Consider the following 19,452-nt stretch of genomic DNA (forward strand, 5'->3'; position numbering starts at 1 on the left):
ATCTATAGATCTACCTGTTGAGCCACGGTTATGCTTTCAGAGACGGTGAGAGGGTTCAAGAGCACCCCCTCTCTGTGGAATTTTCTAAATTTTCTCTCATTTGTGATGCTACTTCAGAAGCCGTCCCAGGCGCATTCCCCCGCATTTCCCCGGCTTCAGGTATGCTTTGTATTGTGCTTTGAGTATTTTTCACGCTGAAGTGTCAACCTGGTAGGTCAAATACCTGGCAGATGAGGTTCAACTAAACTAAACCTATACATATGATATCACACATCAGGTGAACGTGCGGAATCTAAGCTTTCCAGTGATATTAGCGCCAAGTTGTTGTGATGAATGGTTCGCGAGAAAATTAACATTGAACCGACGTGCAATTTAGGCTAATCATATTTGCATTTTGCACACAGCACCCATTACTCTCGGTTTAATATTTCACTAACCCTTCACACAACACGTGGCAAACCCAATATCACAATAAACAGCAAACTGTACCGAATATGAGGATATAAAGCATGCCTCTGTGCAATAAGTGGTTCCTGAGTAATCCGGTTTTGAAATTGCAACACATTACAATGACCAATATATTATCTTAAATAAACTAGCTGAATAACACAGGTGACCACTTCTGCATAATTTCATGGAGTGCTGAAATGTACACACATTGTTGAACATTTCTGAACTGTGAAATGTATGTTTTTGTGGTTGTGAACTTATTGCAATATCACCATAACTATTCCACCTGTGTGTGCATGGTTATAATTCTGAAGTGCAAAATAGCTTAGGCTACAGCACAAATATTTCCATAAAAATAAGTCTGACCTCTGAATTTATTTTGAAAGTGCACCTGATTGATGCATTTAAAAGTTAAAATATACAAACATTTCTTAAATTCTTACAATCCTTGCGAAATACCAGTGCTGTTTTCAGCATCTGTTTAGTGCTTCATTGTCATTTTCATTAGATTCTCCCATTTGCGCGTAAATCGCTCATAAACTTTTTTTTTTGTTACACGCATTCTCCCATTCCTCTTCTGTCACACACACAGTGACAAGCGCCAAATCCCCCGCAGTGTTGGAGAGATCAGTCATCCCCCTCACTTTTGATAAGGTAAAAAGCCTTATATGTACGCCAAATAAATAATAACCTATAGGTTTACGCTAGGCTATGTAAAACTCCCCATTAACAGCATCACGTCACTAACCACAGCTAAGATTGCACAATCTCTATTCACTCTGTTGGCTATCTGAAGCCAGTTTGTCTACTTAGATACTGTAAATCCTCAAATTATGGCAGGGGTCTTAAGACAAAGTACAGGCCTTTAGGGGCAGGATTGTATTCGAGACAGCCCTTTATTTCTTATGCACGTTTTATTTTGAGACATGCGTTTCTTGGAGCGGCATACTGGTAGGCCTTCAAAAGCATGACATTTTCGGTTTAGTTTGATATTTAATTTACTTTTGGACTGTTTGATTATATTGTTAAATGTTTGAACTGATGGGCTCTGAACTCTGGGGAGGTATTTGATGATCACTAGTACGTTCCATGTAGTTGAAAGCGTGTTGGGATTTCAAACAAACCATCCGCTTTCATGCGTTCATTGAACGTCTGTGGTGCTGTAATGGAAACCTTATTGCGTAGCCAAGTAGCCTATTGAGTTATTTTTAAATTATGCATGATTTACTTTTTATTAATTTCGTAGGCTGGCTTTATTTTGTTATATAGAAGTATCTAAATAACCTGTTAAAATGTACCAGAATTCAAGAAATTGCATCTAGTCCGTCCAAAAAAAAAATTTCTGGGGGAGGACCCCCATTATACCCCCCCTCTGAATTGTCCCACCCACTTTCACAATGCCTCCGACGCCCATGGTCCTTGTAGTAGGCTAAATCCCTTTAATACCAATGTTCATTTAACTCTGGGACCCTGGTCCCAGGGATGGATAACTGCACGGGCCTTCCGAGCCCAGACCCAGGGGCCCAAGGTGTCAGGGGGCACTGAAGCCCAAGCCTTTGCATGGAATCATTGCCTCAATATCAACACATCAGGATGTAGGCTATGAATCTGATTGAATTTAGTATTGGCCATCCCCAAAATGCTAGCCTGACGAGCCAGACCCACATTAAAATGTAGGGTCTGGGCACTCACCGTTCGCAGTGCTCAGTCCGAGGGGCGGGATAATCGGTTGTCTTTCAAATTCCCTCTGCACGCAATAGGACAGCACTGAGTCCCATGCGTTTTCCCACCAGCGGAGCTAGTTGGCTAGTTCAAACTTTTGCTATCTCAAAACAAGCTTAACTTGTGTCACACTGTTGTCCAACAGCAATATCCATCTTCTTTGTTTTCAAGTAGCAGGGAATTCAAGCCAAACCGTTGCAACTCTGCCATCAATCATTATGTTATGCCCCCCTAACGACTCTATAGATGATTTAATTGGCCTGATAGAAGTTTAATTTTTCGAGCTCACAAGCCAACGGAGAGTTGCTAGACTAGCCCTGGAAGCAAATGTAATTTGCTGCCGCTAGGGTGTGTCTAGATTTCTAAGCTACCAAAATGCACCAGAATACAGGAAATCACATCAAACAAATGAAAAAAAATCCAGGGTAGGACCCCCAAACCCCCCTTCCACATATGCGACAATTAGTGGGGAGCCTTTAATACATGTGGGCCCAGGGGCCCGAAAGTTCATAATCCGTCCATGCCTGGTCCCTACACCTGAGAACCACTGATGTACGTTTTTTTTACTGTACGGTATAATGCTGAATGAGCCAAACAAAAATTTTGGTTGGCCCCACCAAATCTCACTCCAAGGTTTTTTGAAAAGTTGGCAGCCCTGTCTTTGAATGTTGCACCCTGAGACCAACTCAAAAGTAAAAGTAACGACAACAAGTTACACGTTACTTTCCAAAATGACTAACGAGTAAAGTAATTTCATTACAATTTAAAGAAGTAACGAGTAACTTGTAACGCATTACTTTTTTTTAGTAACGACCCCAACACTGTGGATGTTATATACACCTAATCTGATTAATCTGATTGTGATATCCAACAGACGTGCCAGGCATTTTAATAGGACATATAAATCTCATCATCATGATATCCAATAATGTCAAATTTCAGATCAATCAGTCAAAGCATAGAAAATGTCTGGCACATTTCCTGCTTGGCCAGATGGTAGGGCTATAAACTAGGCATGTGATTACACATGTGAATATCATTACAATCATGGTATCCAATATTTTGTAAAGTTTCAGATCAATCAGTTATGGCATTGCCCATTTCTGGCACATTTCCCACTTGGCCAAGTGGTGGTGCTATGTCAGGCAGGCACATTGGTTGTCTGGATGTCATCATAATAATAATATTAACCTGAGAAGTTTCAGACCATTCATTCAATGCACTGACTTTAAGACACATTTCCTGTTTATGTGGCAATATATTAAAATCAGAACATATTACAACATATCAAAAATCCCTTCACAATTTAACATTAGCAACGTCTTGGCGTCATGTTTGCCAAATTTCACATGCATCTGACAAACCGCCTAGGAGGAGTATGTTAAAATTGATCATGTGACATCAGTGTAATTGCCATTCTTTATGTTGACAGTTGTTGGCGTTATGCCAAATATACATTATGGGGATGTGAATATCATCATTACCATGGTATTCAATAACGTGTGAAATTTAAAACATTTCAAGCAATACATGGTGAGTTTATGACACATTTATTATTTATGTGGCAAGATATTAAAATTCATAGTTTCCCCATTTCGTCAAATTACAACATACCAAACAAAGTTTCGCAATTTAGAATCAGCAGAATCTTGGCATCATACAGTATATACCAACTTTGACATGAATCGGATCAATCGTCTAGGAAAAGTGCGTAAAAATTGATCATGTCCACATAAAATCTAATTTCCTGTGGGCGTGGCTAATGCCATATATATATATATATAAAAGTTGTTTGTCTTTGGGAGGTACATACACCTACCAAATGTGTTGCTGAAACTATATGCCAACCACAATCCACAGTGACATAAGGGGGCGCTATTGAGTTCCTGTGCCATGCCCGGAGCCAAGCCTTTATCCCTGTGTATTCACTGTAACAATTGATGTGTTTGCCAGATTTCATGAGTTTTCGCCCATGGGAAGCATCTCTTTTGGCATCACAATTCATCATATATGGCGCACAAATACGTCATATAGTGTGCACAAATTCCCAAATATCTCACTTCCTGTTGTGTGTGGCTAATGCATTTTACACTGTACATACAAACGTTGTTCACCTTGGGGAGATACACACACCTACCACATTTGGTGTGTGTAGCTGAAAGTATGCCAACCACGGGATCAGCCACCTAAGGGAGCGCTATGAAGTCTGTGGGCCACACACGGGGCCAAAGCCTCTGTAACTGAGTGGCGGGCGCTACGACTAACGTGTGTACCAAATGTCATGAGTTTTTGACCATGGGAACCACCTCAAAAAAGGCAAAAAAATCCTTACAAACCTACGGTGCTCGGGGCCTAAATAAGAGCCAAGTGGCAACAGCAGGTCCCAGCTGTCCAGGGCCGTGCAGAGAGCTTTTGAGGGGCAGGGGCTCAAATTAAAAAAATGGGCACATGGAACAAGATTGTTAACTATGTACAGTTAAAGGTTGTATCAGCAATGGCAGGGTAACGTCACTTCTGTTGATGTTCAAACAAAACAGAGAGCTAGCTCGCTTTTCCCTCCCCCTCCCTCACGTGCAATTGAAACTCTCCTTATTGCGCATCTCTTTGGTAATTGGTTGGAACACTTTATTTTATTATAACACAATTGTAGCATTTGTTTTTGTGTACAGATCTTGGAGCCTAGGCTGCCTACAGAGACATTTTTTCACGGCCTGCTTATGGGGCAGGCAGCTAGCAGATCGTTCTCGTTCTGTATAAGTATAAGTATATACATCCCCTGAGGGAAATTTGGTCTCTGCATTTATCCCAATCCGTGAATTAGTGAAACACACACAGCACACAGTGTACACACAGTGAGGTGAAGCACACACTAATCCAGGCGCAGTGAGCTGCCTGCTTCAACAGCGGTGCTCGGGGAGCAGTGAGGGGTTAGGTGCCTTGCTCAAGGGCACTTCAGCCGTGCCTACTGGTCGGGGTTCGAACTGGCAACCCTCCGGTTACAGGTCCGAAGTGCTAACCGGTAGGCCACGGCTGCCCGCAAGGTCTGCCCGCCTGCTGCCAAGGACATGTTACTAACCACCTGCCTTAGACTTCGTCCACAAATGCCCAATTCAGACAGCAAGCCAATAGCAGATCTGGCTACAAACCCTCGTTCGCCGATTTCAAAAGGCCTTAATCGTGCACTCCAACCTCGCTTGTCTGCTTCCTCTGCTATCTCAGTGTATTTCGTTCTCTTCAGCTCATTGGCCTCTTCCACTCTGTCTTTCCAAGGAACAGTAAGTTCAATGAAGTAAGCTATCTTCTCTAAGCCTGACCACAGAATTAAGTAGGGTCTTGGGCGATGCTGCCAAGATCAACCTTCATTTCCCAGCCCGCTCCATTTTCCAACTGGCCGGTTTTACACCTGGCCTTCACGGAACGAGGTTTATCCCCTGACGTACAAAGTTAATTTGCCTAACCCCTTTACTAGCTGCTAATGAATTGACTTCTCTCCTTTTTCCCCTCAATTGCCGCTGCCACACATTTCAATACCTGGATATGACACCACGTATACCACCCCTGGGTGAGACTTAACTTGCACCCTGATAGGATATGGTGGAGGCTGCCCACACACGAACAAAGTGTGCATTTATCATCCTCACCAAACCATTGACTTAAGTTCTTGGGAGATGGGAGCACATCATATGTAGTGCCTAACATAAATCTGATCCTACCAGCTTCCATGCCCCATAGATCTTTCCATCTAATCCGTCTTTTTTCCACCCATTCCCAGTTCACCCACTGCCCTTGTTTTGCCTGTGACACAGTACATCTTACAGTCTCCTCCTGTCTATGCATTTCCTCCACTACCATTTTCCTCTTTTCTCCTGTAGAAGCCTTGCTCGACAAAGGGTTTACTTACATCCACCACTAGACCCCCCGCCCATGCTGCACATGGCCCATTATATCCCTATGCCTCAATGCTGATTGAGCTTGCTTAACTGCCGGTTCTGTTGTCATATTCTGTAAGTGTTTGGGATCATTTCAAGCGTAATAGTGTAATTTTTTAGTGTTCAGATTTGTAATAAAATAACTTAATATCAGACCATGCTGCTGCCAGTTACTGCCCGGTTGCTAGCAAGCTAGCTAGCCTCGTAGCTAAGGTAACATTTTAAACGGAGAAGTGTAATTTCTTTGAAATGACAACTAGCTGAATATCATTACTGACATTAGTTAAAGTGGGTAGTTTATACTCATGTGAATTTGCAACAGTATATTATGTTTAAGCGAAGTCATTCAACTACTAGTCACTTGTTAGCGCATACAGTAGCTGTATTGCCATAGCTACTCCCATCCACTTGTATAGCGTTTTAAGCTAGCGTTAGCTAGCTAGCTAGCTTGGTTCCCATGACTAATTAAATTATTCATATCATGTCCTAAAGAATGATTCATTGATATCAAACATGATCATAGACAATAATAATGTGAACACAATTATGTTTATCTGTTCTTATTGCTTATTAAGAGAGAAAGTTTATTTAGTGACGTAAGGTGACACTCCCACTTATGCAGACCGGAACTGTCCCGTTTTGCTCCCATAGTAACGAATTACGTTGCTCTTGCTAGTAATCAAGGATCTTTGTTTCTACCTTCGACAGAGGAACTTCATAAACAGTCAATGGCCACATTAGCCGAGGCAATAAACCAAACTGCAGACACCACAGCTTGAGCTTACCTGGCAGCCCTGACTTGTCAATTTTTGCAATACCTTGCCTAGTGTCCTGTCAAGTCTTCAACCTGTGACTTATCACTGAGGCTTGCATCATACCACCTTCCCAGACTCTTCACTGGTTTCTTCAGAACTGTGGGAATCACCTCTTTATTTATAGCAAACTTCTTATCTATTACCTTCCCCTTAACAATTGAGAGACTCCTAGACTTACTTGGCTTCACCTTCATTCTGGCCCATTGCAGATTGCTATTTAACTTATCCAGCAACCTGTTGGTGCATGGAACGGTTGACGTCAAAGTTGTCACGTCGTCCATGAAATCCCTAATCAGGGGAGGCGTGGCCCTCCCTGCAACTTCTCCCCACCCACTACCCATTTTGAGGCCCTAATAATAACCTCCATTGCCATAATGAAAGCAAGTGGGGAGATGGATGATTCCTATCTCGAGTTGTTACCACCCTGTGGTGTACTCAGCTGTAGAAAAACATACAGTAGTTGAATATCCAAAAAGTATGCTTTTACTAGGCTTTTAATGCTACCTGGGATTCTGAAATAATCGAAGGCCTCCTACAACAGACTATGAGGCACTGATCCAAAAGCATTAGCCAATTCCAAGAACCCAACGTTCAGGTCTCTCCTCTCCGCAAAATTGAAAAGGTCACATTGATAGCCTATCACCTACCGGCAGCAGCGCAGGTAGACGAGGCTACCACCTTTATATATTACCTTTAAACATTTTTTATTCTCGAATAATTGATTCACACGTTATTTTTTAAATTTTTATGAGTAATTTTACAAAGCATTGATAATTTAAAAGGCCACTCAAAAGGGCACTTTTGACATTCAGGCAAAGGGGCAGGGGCTCAGGCACCCATAGCGCCCCCCTCTACACGTGCATCTGTGAAATGGTTGAATAACTGGTTAACCGCTCAAGAATATCCTTATTCAGTTATTCTTATTAAAGATATCCTGATAAAATCTAACATCAAAGTCTTAACTTAAACAAGGCAATATCAAAGGCTAATTCAACACCATAGGCAATACATTGTATCACAAACATTGATGATACAGCTAATTATGCCACACAGTAGCTATAGCTAATGCCCACCATTCAGATTAAGGCCTCTTGTCCTTGTCCTACTAAAATGTAGAAATGCAGTTGTATCTTAGCATTACTTCTGATAACATACATAAAAAACAGAAAATCTTCAGAATTACAAATTATAGTAACCTATATTGCTTTTAGGTGGAATAGAATAATAGAGAAAGACCCAACTATACCATTTGTCCATCTGTGTTGAGCCTCAGAGGGGCTAGGTATGGATCAAAGATCATGTGACTGGTCTCTACATTCACTGGAGACTGTCTTTTCCCAACAGAACATAGGTTCCATGCAGAGTTTACTAATCCCCAGAATGATGGAACTGCAAAAGAAAGTGTGGAGAGAGAGAAAGACATTCATTATGTTCAGCATGTGCTGATATGTGCTGTGTTTCTACTGTGCTGTGCATGCTGTCATGTAGGATGATTATGCCTTACAGCTCATGAACATTACAAATCTCAAAATATTAGAATAAATAGGTTATAATACAGAAATGTTGATTTCCTGAGCCTCTAATCTCTCGCCTGGTTCAATAAAGACAACCACAATCATGGGAAAGACATGCTGACTTCATAGTTGTCCAGAAGACACTCATTGACACCTTCCACAAGGAGGGTAAGCCACAGAAGGGTTTTGCTTAAAGGGCAGGTTGTTCACAGAGTGCTGTATTAAGCCATATTAATAGAAAGTTGACTGGAAGGGAAATGTGTGGTACTGTAGGAAATGGTGCACAAGCAATAGGGATGATCGCAGTCTTGAGAGAATTGTCAAGCAAAGCCGATTCAAGAACTTGCGGGAACTTCACAAAGAGTGGACTGAGACTGGAGTCCATCAAAAGCCACCACACAGACGTGTCCAGAAAATGGGCTACAAGTGGCACATTCCTAGTGTCAAGCTACTCCTGAACCAGTGACAAGGTTAGAGCGTCTTACCTGGGCTAAGGAAAACAAGAACTGGACTGCTATTCAGTGGTCCAAACTCCTCTTTTCAAATGAAAACAAATTTTGCATTTCATTTGGATATCAGGGTTCAATCAGGGTCCCAAGAGTCTGGCGGAAAAGTGGAGAGGCACAAAATCCAAGTTGCTTGAAGTCCAGTTTGATTTTTGTTTCCACAGTCAGCGATGATTTGAGGTGCCATGTCTTTCATGTTAATTATGTTTTTCATGCTAAATTAGCACACATGACCAATGGCTTCTGCTACAACACTGAATCGCTGTAACCCTATTACCTCAACCTATTCTTGCACTGACATAGCTTTTATATGACCTAGTCTACATTATACATTACTCTCATTTGTATTATTTATGCTGGTCTCTAGACCTTATTCTTGCACTGTTGCACTGTTGGACTACTGTTGGACTGCTTTTTGCACCTTCACCATGACACTCACTCTCTTGAGCACCTTACCATATACACAGAACTACAGGCCAGTCCCGGCCCTGTCACTGCAAGCGCCTCATGCTTGATCATCCTCAAGCACACTGTGGATTTTTTTAATTTAATTTATATAGTATATTTAGTATTTCGTTTTGTTAGTTTTTCTTATCTTCTACTGTCTCTATTGTACAGTGGAGTTTTGTCATATGTATATACTTATATTTACCCTTTCTGCTGTAAGTGCATGTTGTGTGTGATGTCTGTATGCTACTGAGACCTTGAATTTCCCCTTGGGGATCAATACAGTATCTATCTATCTATCTATCTATCTATCTATGTCATCTGCTGGTGTTGGTCCACTGTGTTTTAACAAGTCCAGAGTCAATGCAGCCTTCTACCAGGAGGTTTTAGAGCTCTTCATGCTTCCATCATCTGCTAACAAGCATTATGGAGATGCATATTTTCCTTTTCCAGCATGACTCAGCACCTGCCTACAGTGCTAAAACTTCTAGTAACTGGTTTGCTTACCATGGTATACTGTGCTTGATTGGCCAGACAACTACTGTGCTTGATTGGCCAGACAACTCGCCTGATCTGAACCCTGTGCTGTGTTGAAAATGAGAGACACCAGACACAACAATACAGATGAGTTGAATGCTGCTATCAAAGCAACCTGGGCTTCCATAACACCTCAGCAGTGTCACAGGCTGATTGCCTCCATACCACGTCGCATTGATGTAGTAATTTGTGTAAAAGGAGCCCGACCAGTAAAAGGAGCCCGACCAAGTATTGAGTGCATAAATTAACTATTTCTGATTAGTCAGTTTAGTTCATTTATCGACATTTCGACATTTCTGTATTATAACATGTAATATACTAATTTTTGATTTTCATGAGCTGTAAGCCGAGCTGTAAGCCGTAATCAAGATTGAAACAAAAAATGGCTTGACATTTTTCATTTTATGTGTAATGATTCTAGAATATATGAAAGATTCACTTTTCCACGATATTTATATTTTTTGAGACCCACCTGTAAAATGGAAGAGATGGTGTCTAGAAAATGCGTACTTGAAAACATTTTTTGCAACTCGGCTAAAAATGTCAGTACAAATGTCAAACTACATGGAGAACCCAAAAAGAGATACAATTGTGAATGTTTTTAAGCGAAAGTATAAGGAAACGTTACTGTTTTTACTGTCAGGAACAGATTTAAAAACATTAGAGCAGTGGTCCCCAAACTACGGCCCGCCACCTCATTTTAGGTGGCCCCCCAAAACATGTCTGTGGTATATAGGATCCGGCCCGCACGGGAATACGACATCGTCAAACTATAACCTCCGTAATTTCCCCCATTCATTCTCTATGGCAGGTCTTAACAGTACACATGTAATACTCTTTTTGTCCACTGGTGGTTGTTTTGACGCTGTTTCGCGTTTGCCATCGAAAACGGAATGAAATGTATAGTAGGCCTACCTGCAAACAATGTAAGAGGCCTCTGCTGACTGCATCAGTGCTCAAAGTATTCTAAAAATGTGTCAATTTATTGTTAACTAGATGTACCGCAGAGCGGTACAAAATATGACCGCCGCCCAGTCCAGCACATGTTTTCCACAAAAATAAGTCACGCTGAAAGGCATATGTGATTCTAACTGTCTCACTGAATTGCATTATGCACACTCAATTCTCACTTCTGGTATCTGCTAGACAACAACTACCAAAACTTGATTAGTTCATAGATTTCACATGTAATATACATTTTATACAACCCCACCCCCATCTTGCCTGTTCATAATTCTGAGAAATTCTTGAATTGTGTGCATGTACATGTTTATGTTTATGTGTGTGTGGGTGGGTGTGTGTGCGTGCATGTGCATGTGCTTGTGTGTTTGCCTGTTTATGTGCCTGTGTGTGTGCATGTGCATGCATGCGTATATATGTCTACTGTGTGAGTATGTGTCATACGTAGGATTACTGTGAATGTTTGTGTGTGCGTGTGTATCTGTTTAGGATTACTGTGAATGTTTGTGTGTGCGTGTGTATCTGTTTATGCACATGTGTGCATATGGAATGGGTTTACATGACCCCTGGAGGCAAACATACGCAAACAATTGGTCATCCTAGGCCCTACGGTTCTCAAGATATTCACAGAAAACTGTGTCTGTCCTACCCTCCTTTCGGGGGTCCAGTCCAGCGGGGGGGGCTACAGATCAAAACAAAAAGCGATGGTTCCATGTTATCCATGTGGGGTTACATGCCCACCAAGTTTCGTGTACCCTGGTCTTTCAGTGTCCCGGGAATCCTTGTTGGTGTACGGTTACTAAATGTACACATAAATTATTTTATTGTAAGGCCCCCCATGAACGAAAGTCCATGAAACTTGGCATGCATTCGGAGGGTGTCATTATGATCCTACACTTTCAATTTCGTGCTGTTTTGACCATGTCAGCCAGAGATATTGTGATGAAAACACCTAATGTTTTGCTTTTTAATTTTTAACTAGGTGGCGCTATACATGCAATAAGTGGTAATGGGATAGGTTGACATGCCCCCTTAAGACCAACATACAAAAAAGGTGGACCTCCTAGGCCCTACGGTTCTCGAGATATTCACAGAAAACTGTCTCCGGCCACCTACAGGCCAGTTGGTGTATAGTAACATAAATTAATTTATTGTGTGGCCCCCCATGAACGGAATTCCACGAAACTTGGCGTGCATTCAGAGGGTGTCATAATGATCCTACACTTCCAATTTCGTGCAGTTTTGACTATGTTAGGTCATAGATACCTGCGATTACAACACCTCATTTTTACGTTTTTGTGTTTAACTAGGTGGCGCTATACATGAAATGAGTGGTTATGGAATGGGTTGACATGGCCCTTTGAGATCAACATACAAAAAAAATGGTCCTCCTAAACCCTACGGTTCTCGAGATATTCACAGAAAACTGTGTCTGCCCTACCCTCCTTTCGGGGGGTCCAGTCCAGCAGGGGGGCTACAGATCAAAACGAAAACAGGAGGTTCCATGCTATCTATGTGGGGTTACATGCCCACCAAGTTCCGTGTACCCCGGTCTTACAGTGTCTTACAGTGACTGCCTTTGTTCACAGCGCTAAGCTATTTATGGTTACTGAAGTCTTATTTATTTTTGTAGAACATAACAGATTTGTTAACCGTTTCTTCATGTGGAATAGGCCTAAGTCTATTACTATAAAAGTGCCTTTTCTTTATAATGCACTATTTTAAAACCTGGCCAGGTAGTATTGAGCTCTTTAAGCTCCTTTCTCTCTAACCATCTTTATAGTTCGCTAGCTATCTTGATGACTATGGGCGTAAGTGAGTGATCCAGGGCGAGTCTAGTCGAAACAGACAATAGGGTCTAGAACTGTCACTCACCTTTCCACGCTCACTCACCCACTTTTCCTGTTCTGGCCCTATGGCTGCACTCTCGGAGAATCACATGTTTGCTTTTTAAATGGGAAGCGGGAAGAAAGCCAGGAGGAAGAATGAATGAATGAACAGGGGTAGAAGGCGATCTGCGCTTCTGATAACCTCCTTTTGGTTAATTCATACACTGGATTTATCCTCTTTTTTATACCCGATATAATTAATATATGATTGGTTTTTCCACGTGTCCTGGAGATGATTTCGAGGTGAGATCTATCCTTTTCCTATTTTTGTGCTTGCGGAGTTTCAAAGACTGTCTTGACACCCTCGGACTTATGGATTATTATTGCAGTGGATTACTTTCATTTTTGGACTGATTGACATTGAAAATACAAAGTTTTTTTCGTTACCTTTTTCGCTCTGTTTAATTGACTAAACCAGCGCTTGTTGCACATTTTTCTTCCTTTTTCGTTGTGCCGCGTCAGCGGTGTTTGGACAATTATAGACTCTGGCCTATGGGCTTATCTCTCTCTCTCTTTCACGTTCTCACCCTCACCAAAGCACTTCAATAAATCTAAGCATGCTAGAGACTATCTGTGAATGTGCGTTTTAATGAACCGATTACGTTAATTTGGTGACAACTCGAGCTGAGCTTGTTACAAAGCCACTTTGGATAAATGAATAAATGAAATAAATGTAAATGCAAGATGTCAACAAACAACAGATATTGCATTGCAGGGCTGTACATTTACAAATACTCGACCTACTGGGTTATAACATCTTTAATAGTTAAGCAGGCATAGGGAAGTGGATGATGTGAAAAAAAAACAAGACATGAAAAATAGGAATGTGCATCTCTCCCTTATCAGACTATCCTATACATATCTAGATGCATGAGTTATGATATGAGAGGATACAGAACTATTTGGTGTGATTCGTTTTGATGTGATTCGTCAATGTGATAGCCAAAGATGCAATAAAGTTCCTAACATTTGCTTAACATAGACATTTATTTTCCATTCTAAATTAGCCAATTCTATATTTGTCAAATGATTACCAAATAGATAGGCTATATAAGTGACTAGGGAAGTATTTTTGTCACTGCCATTAGCTTCAGCAGATTTTGGCATAGGCACACGTGTAGTAAAAATTATTTGTAAGAACATACTGTATACAAATGTGACTAACTTCATCAGTCTGTCTGCCTCATATTTGCATTAACTGATGATTGTGCCTGGTGAAGACACGCCTTGACCATTTGCAAATCAAGTTTTGTCATGTACAACGGCCCAGCTTTTGTCTTGCCAGACTTCACCACAGGTGGTCGGCGCCAATTAAGCATGCATATGTCCGGGGCGTGTCTGAACTTTTCCACTGGAGCAGACAAAGAGCCTGCTAACAGGATAAAAGCATGTGACAAACGACAATCGTGAGGTGACTTGGACAGAGGAAAGTTTGTTCATGCTCTCCTCCAAGCCGGCTTGTATTAAACCTGGGAGCGTCTCCCTTTCTTAACACATCTTAGTTTGGTTTTGCTTCCATGTCATTTTTAATTCTCACCACACACGCATGCCCCTAAGCGGAATTGAGCCATACAAGCTTTGATTGACGGCTGTCGTTTGCCCGATAAGTGGACTACGTTCGCTTTTGAGTTCAACGTAAGTTCCAGAAAATCCTCTTTCTGGCCAGGGAGCTTTTCGCCCAGTTCACTTTCAGATATAGATTTTGCAGGTGTGACAGAGTGGGAGCTATGTGATGACGAAGCGATTCCTATGACTTTGCCAGGATCACCCAATAGTCTAGGTACTGTAATTTAATATCCGCATTCCCAGCTGCCTGAGGGGGGAAATGGCAGCCGCTACACACTTTGAGAAAGTTTGAGGAGATAGAGCTAATCTGAAAGGGAGAACGTGGAACTTCTGTATCTGGTATCCTAAGTCCAGCACCGTTATCCAGTTGTGCTGGTACACGCTGTAGATTATTTTGGGCTGGTGGAGTGCTACAGTGGGCATTACTTCAAATTGGCCGGCTTTACGCGTGATTCACATGTGACCGCACGCGCGATCAAGTGACTTTAATTTGTATTTCTCCAGTGATGCTGCAATGACGATGCAACAACCCAAACAACTGCCAGATGGCTCTTGTGAGCAGGTGTCTCGTAAAAAGAAATGGAGCCTGGAAAACCCTACACCAGGGGTTCCCAAACTTTTCCACGACAAGGCCCCCCAAATACTACTAGGTTCTGGCCAAGGACCCCCTTGATGGAGCAGTGTGTAAAAATTGCATTTGGGGCTTTCTGCTAGAGAGCTATCACTTTACTATTACTCCCAGTCATTATCATGGAAAATATAATGTTCAGATATGCGAGTTATTATAATGGCATTGTATAACAACCCTCATAGTAATTATTATTAGTTATTATTAGTATATTATTTTTCAAATGTATTTATTTGTTTCTTTTATTTTTCCTTCCAACTTGCTGAGGCCCCCTGGCACCCCCTCGCGGCCCCCACTTTGAAAACTGCCCTACACAGACTTCATTACAGACTTTAGCAGACTGGTTTAGAAATAATTTAATAGCCAGAAATATGCCTGCCCTGCCCTAATAAAGAAATATTTTGTTAACTGCGAGTGAATCCCGTTTGCAGCCGCAGAAGAAATGTATACGCCCTGGGGAGTAGCGCACAGTCTACGAACGCACGACACTGCAGCTCAGCGATTTAAAATGGCTCAAAAACACTTTGTATTAAGTTTTAATGACTCAAAAATTACATTTTTAGAATCAGAGAATGAAGAACACATCAGGTTCATTATAAAGTATTTTCTATGTGTCACGAAAGGCTTCAGAGGGTGGGTTACAGTTAACAAGATAGTACCCAAATTTCAATAGCCAGCACAGAATGGACTTCGTTTGGTATGTTTTAGGAATCATTAGCCTACATGCTTTAGGCTACTTCAGCAGATTTCGTTGGTTTATTTGGAGCTCCTTAAAATAGGCCAATTGTTTTTCATAAGGGTTATAGGTTTTCAGAACAGACAAGTCACATACAAAACACTGGGGCAGGTAAGAGCTAGCATACCCCAAATGTACAATCAGATACGTTGGAATTTGTATAGGCCCTGACGGTTAAAGATAAGAAAGTGTATCAGACAGATCATGTAATGTGCAGTAGCCTATAAGGATAAATCGCGCTGATTTGAAGTGACCTATAATAACTACCAGTGAGCCGCAGTCTCCCTGCAGCTGGCGCAGCACTTCACTTTTTTGACACTGCAATATGCATACATGAAGTGCGTCCAAATTCACCCATTCTTCTCTGTTGAACTCCTCGAGAAGTACTCATCACACATGTGTCACATGAAAGAGCCTTTTCTCATCTTTTAAACGGTGCTAGCCACTTGCTGTGATAAACGGTTCGCGAGGAAAATATTTTTTCAAGAGATTTAATAATTATTCTCTGCGCCTATCTGCACATCCATTCCTTCTCGGTGGAATACGTCACACACTCGCAACACATGACAAACCATATATCAGAGTAAACAGCAGACCTTCCGAACACAAAGGTGTAATGCATTCCCGTGTATACAGTGGGCATCGCTTTCAAATGACCACTTCATTCGCGCATTACGCGGCGTGAAGCTGCGAGAAGCTTTAGTACCACTTTCAGCCACTGTGCGTCGCTCTGCCACTGTACATCGCTCTGCCTGCCGTCCCTTACATAATTGTTGCCGAGAGTAATCCCAGCCTACGAATTCAATAACAAAATAAATCATGCATAATTAAACATTACCTCGATTTAGGCTACTTGGGTATGGCTTAAGGCTTGACTACACGAAAATCGAAATCGAAATTTGCTGTCTACATTATTGTCAGTGTTGGGGTTAACGCAACTACGCAAATCAAAACAGTGGTGTGATAATTGAGCCAGTAGAGAAATAACTGTTCAGAATGAATCTGTAGCCTTGGGTAGGCTTCTGCAGAAAACAATGTTGTTGCCGATTTAATACTATCTGGCGACGTTTTTAACAGGCTACGCAATAGAGGCTTAGACAACTATGACCCACGTTTTGGTTTCGTAAATTAATTTGCCCTACTTCTTGACTGCAATGTAGTCAATTGACTGCTTGACATGTCATTTTTATTTTTCTGTACGATAAACAATTACATCTGCTTTATGCCGCAGAATTACATTCATATTTGGCTGACTGCAGACGCGCCACTTCCCTCCCCATATTCCAATATTAAGATAGTAGGCCTATAAAGTGCTTTTTGTATAGGCTACTATCATAAAAAAAAATAGTTAAAACAAATAGCTATTTGCAATTTGACAAAACACTGGTCCTCATTTTGCGAATGCGAGGACGATATGAGCCTGTTGCATTTAGTTAGATGTCCGAGTCACACATAATGTTTGAAAACCACTGGCTCGTAATCACAATAATTTAACACACGACAGTTGGATAACCTACTTCATCATGTCCCCATGCCTACATTTTTGTGAGTAGCATAGAGATCATTAAAAACAATAAAGTATGGCTCTCCGTTTGGGACATCGAAAACTTTTTTTAATTTTTAATAGACTACCGTCGAAGATGCTGACTTGCAAAAGCCTCGGGATAACACGTTATCTCCACTATCATCAGTCATGCCCCTTGATCAAAGTGGGGAATGACATAAAAGTTTGATAACCACTGGCTTAACAAGTTACCTGCAGTCCAGAACACAGAATCTATTGCAATATTCTGATGATCGGCGATGATATCGGCAAATGTTTGTTTTCCAAAGTAAGAATTTCACTTCACCATGCACCTTCGACAATACCTGGCCTACCTGGTATCATTACAAACATTATTCTGTGTCCTAAAACTGGCATATTTTATGGCATTGTGTCATGTAAGTTCGTTGCAAAATCTAGAGAAATGTGTGAGGTGGTCAGCGGGGGACAATTGAGACACACATTGGATTGTGTTATTACTTGAACATTCCACACTATCCACAGCTGTGGTAGGCCTATCAGGGGCAGGAGGATTACTGTCAGCGCAGGCTTTATATAAAATTCTTCAACAGAAGGCCTCGAATGTTGTCTTGTTTGTGGAGCGCTTTGCTTCGCTTCTGTAATTTCGGCTTCATTGAAAATGAGGGCTTCCCTCAATGACCCTCCGAGAATAAATAAAGGTTGAATGAATGAATGAATGAATGAATGCAGGCTTGCCCAAAATAAAGGCATGTGGTTTGCGCAGCCTACAGTAAATAACAGACCCGCCAGAATGTGCGTTATGATGCTTTTTTACGAGCAAGATGTTTTTGGTACCCTACGCACACTGCATGTTCTTAAATAACAATGATCATCAGTAATATTCGACCATTAATTTGGGTAAATGGGCAAGCGTGACCACCTTGATTGGCTGATTGGCTGATGATTGTAACGCGGGCATGATTCCAAACACCTCCCTTACGATGATGAGTGACAGGTCTCAGAATGCGTGCGCTACACAAGGACGGAAGATGATGAATAACTGGGGCCGTAGGCTATTCACAAAGGCTTTTATCTTACTACTAGGAGTAGGCTACTCCTAAATCGCACTTAAAGATTTTAGATTGGAGTTTTCTCTTAAAAGTTATTCACAAAGCCTTTCAGACAACTCCTAAACTAGGAGTGAGTCTTCGTGGCTATGGATGACGTCATTACTCATGCACGAGCTTGACTGAAGTGACCACCTTGATTGGCTGACGATTGTAACGCGGGAATTCCAAACACCTCTCTTCCGATGATGACTGACAGGTGACAGGTCGGAGAATGCGTGCGCTACACAAGTAATGTGAAGGACGGAAGATGATTAATAACTGAATAAAAAGGCCTAGCCTAAATGAATAAAGAGTAAGGCAAAACAAATAGCTTAGTAGCCTAATGAAACATAGGCCTATGGATTGATGCAGTAGCCTACCTTTGCAACATTTATTAAATTAATCTGTCACCATATCCCTAGGCTACGTTTGCAAAGAGGAGAACATTTTAATTTGATTCACAATGAAACGTTACATTTCATTTCCATGTTAACAATGAGTAGTTTGTGTTGTTGTTGGTGGCGTTATTGCATCCCTTTTATGAATGCAAAATTGTTCCCTCGCAATTGGAAGCTCCTGTTGCGCATAGGCTATTTCAAAACATCGCAACGTAAAATGCCACAAAAAAGCTGTTTATGAATAGGTCTTAGTGAGTTAGGAGTCCTCTCGACTTAAGCTGTCCCAGACTTAGGTGCTACTTTTAGGTCTAAAATGCTTCGTGAATTACTTTTTGTGAAAAAATGAGGAGTCCTAAAGTTAGGAGTGACACGCCCATTATTTTTAGGAGTTGCTCCTAAATTCGCCAGTTAGGAGCTACTTTTAGCCTTAAAATTCTTTGTGAATATGGCCCCTGAATAAAAAGGCCTAGCCTAAATGAATCAAGGCAAAACAAATAGCCTAGTAGCCCAATGAAACATACGGATTGATGTAGTATCTTGTAACATTATTAAATTATTCTGTTACTATGCCTACGTTTGCAAAAGAGAACATTTTAATTTGATTGACAATAATGTTACATTTAATTTACATGTTGACAATGATTAGCCTAGTTTTGGTTGTTGTTGGCGGCGTTATTGCATGTTAGTTATGCCTACAATGCAAAATTGCTTCCTCACGATTGGAAGCTCCTGTAGCTGCATA

General features: G+C 41.3%; 1 protein-coding gene across 1 annotated transcript in view; it reads right to left on the reverse strand.

Moving 5' to 3' along the window:
- ca10a (carbonic anhydrase Xa) overlaps window positions 1–19,452 on the reverse strand; it is a 160,095-nt gene that overhangs the window by 76,151 nt on the left and 64,492 nt on the right. The window contains exon 3 of the mRNA XM_042082783.1: window positions 8,163–8,305. Coding sequence (XP_041938717.1) covers window positions 8,163–8,305 — 143 coding nt within the window. The remainder of the gene's footprint in view (window positions 1–8,162; window positions 8,306–19,452) is intronic.

Source organism: Alosa sapidissima, chromosome 24 (assembly GCF_018492685.1).
Source record: "Alosa sapidissima isolate fAloSap1 chromosome 24, fAloSap1.pri, whole genome shotgun sequence".
Lineage (NCBI taxonomy): Eukaryota > Metazoa > Chordata > Actinopteri > Clupeiformes > Clupeidae > Alosa > Alosa sapidissima.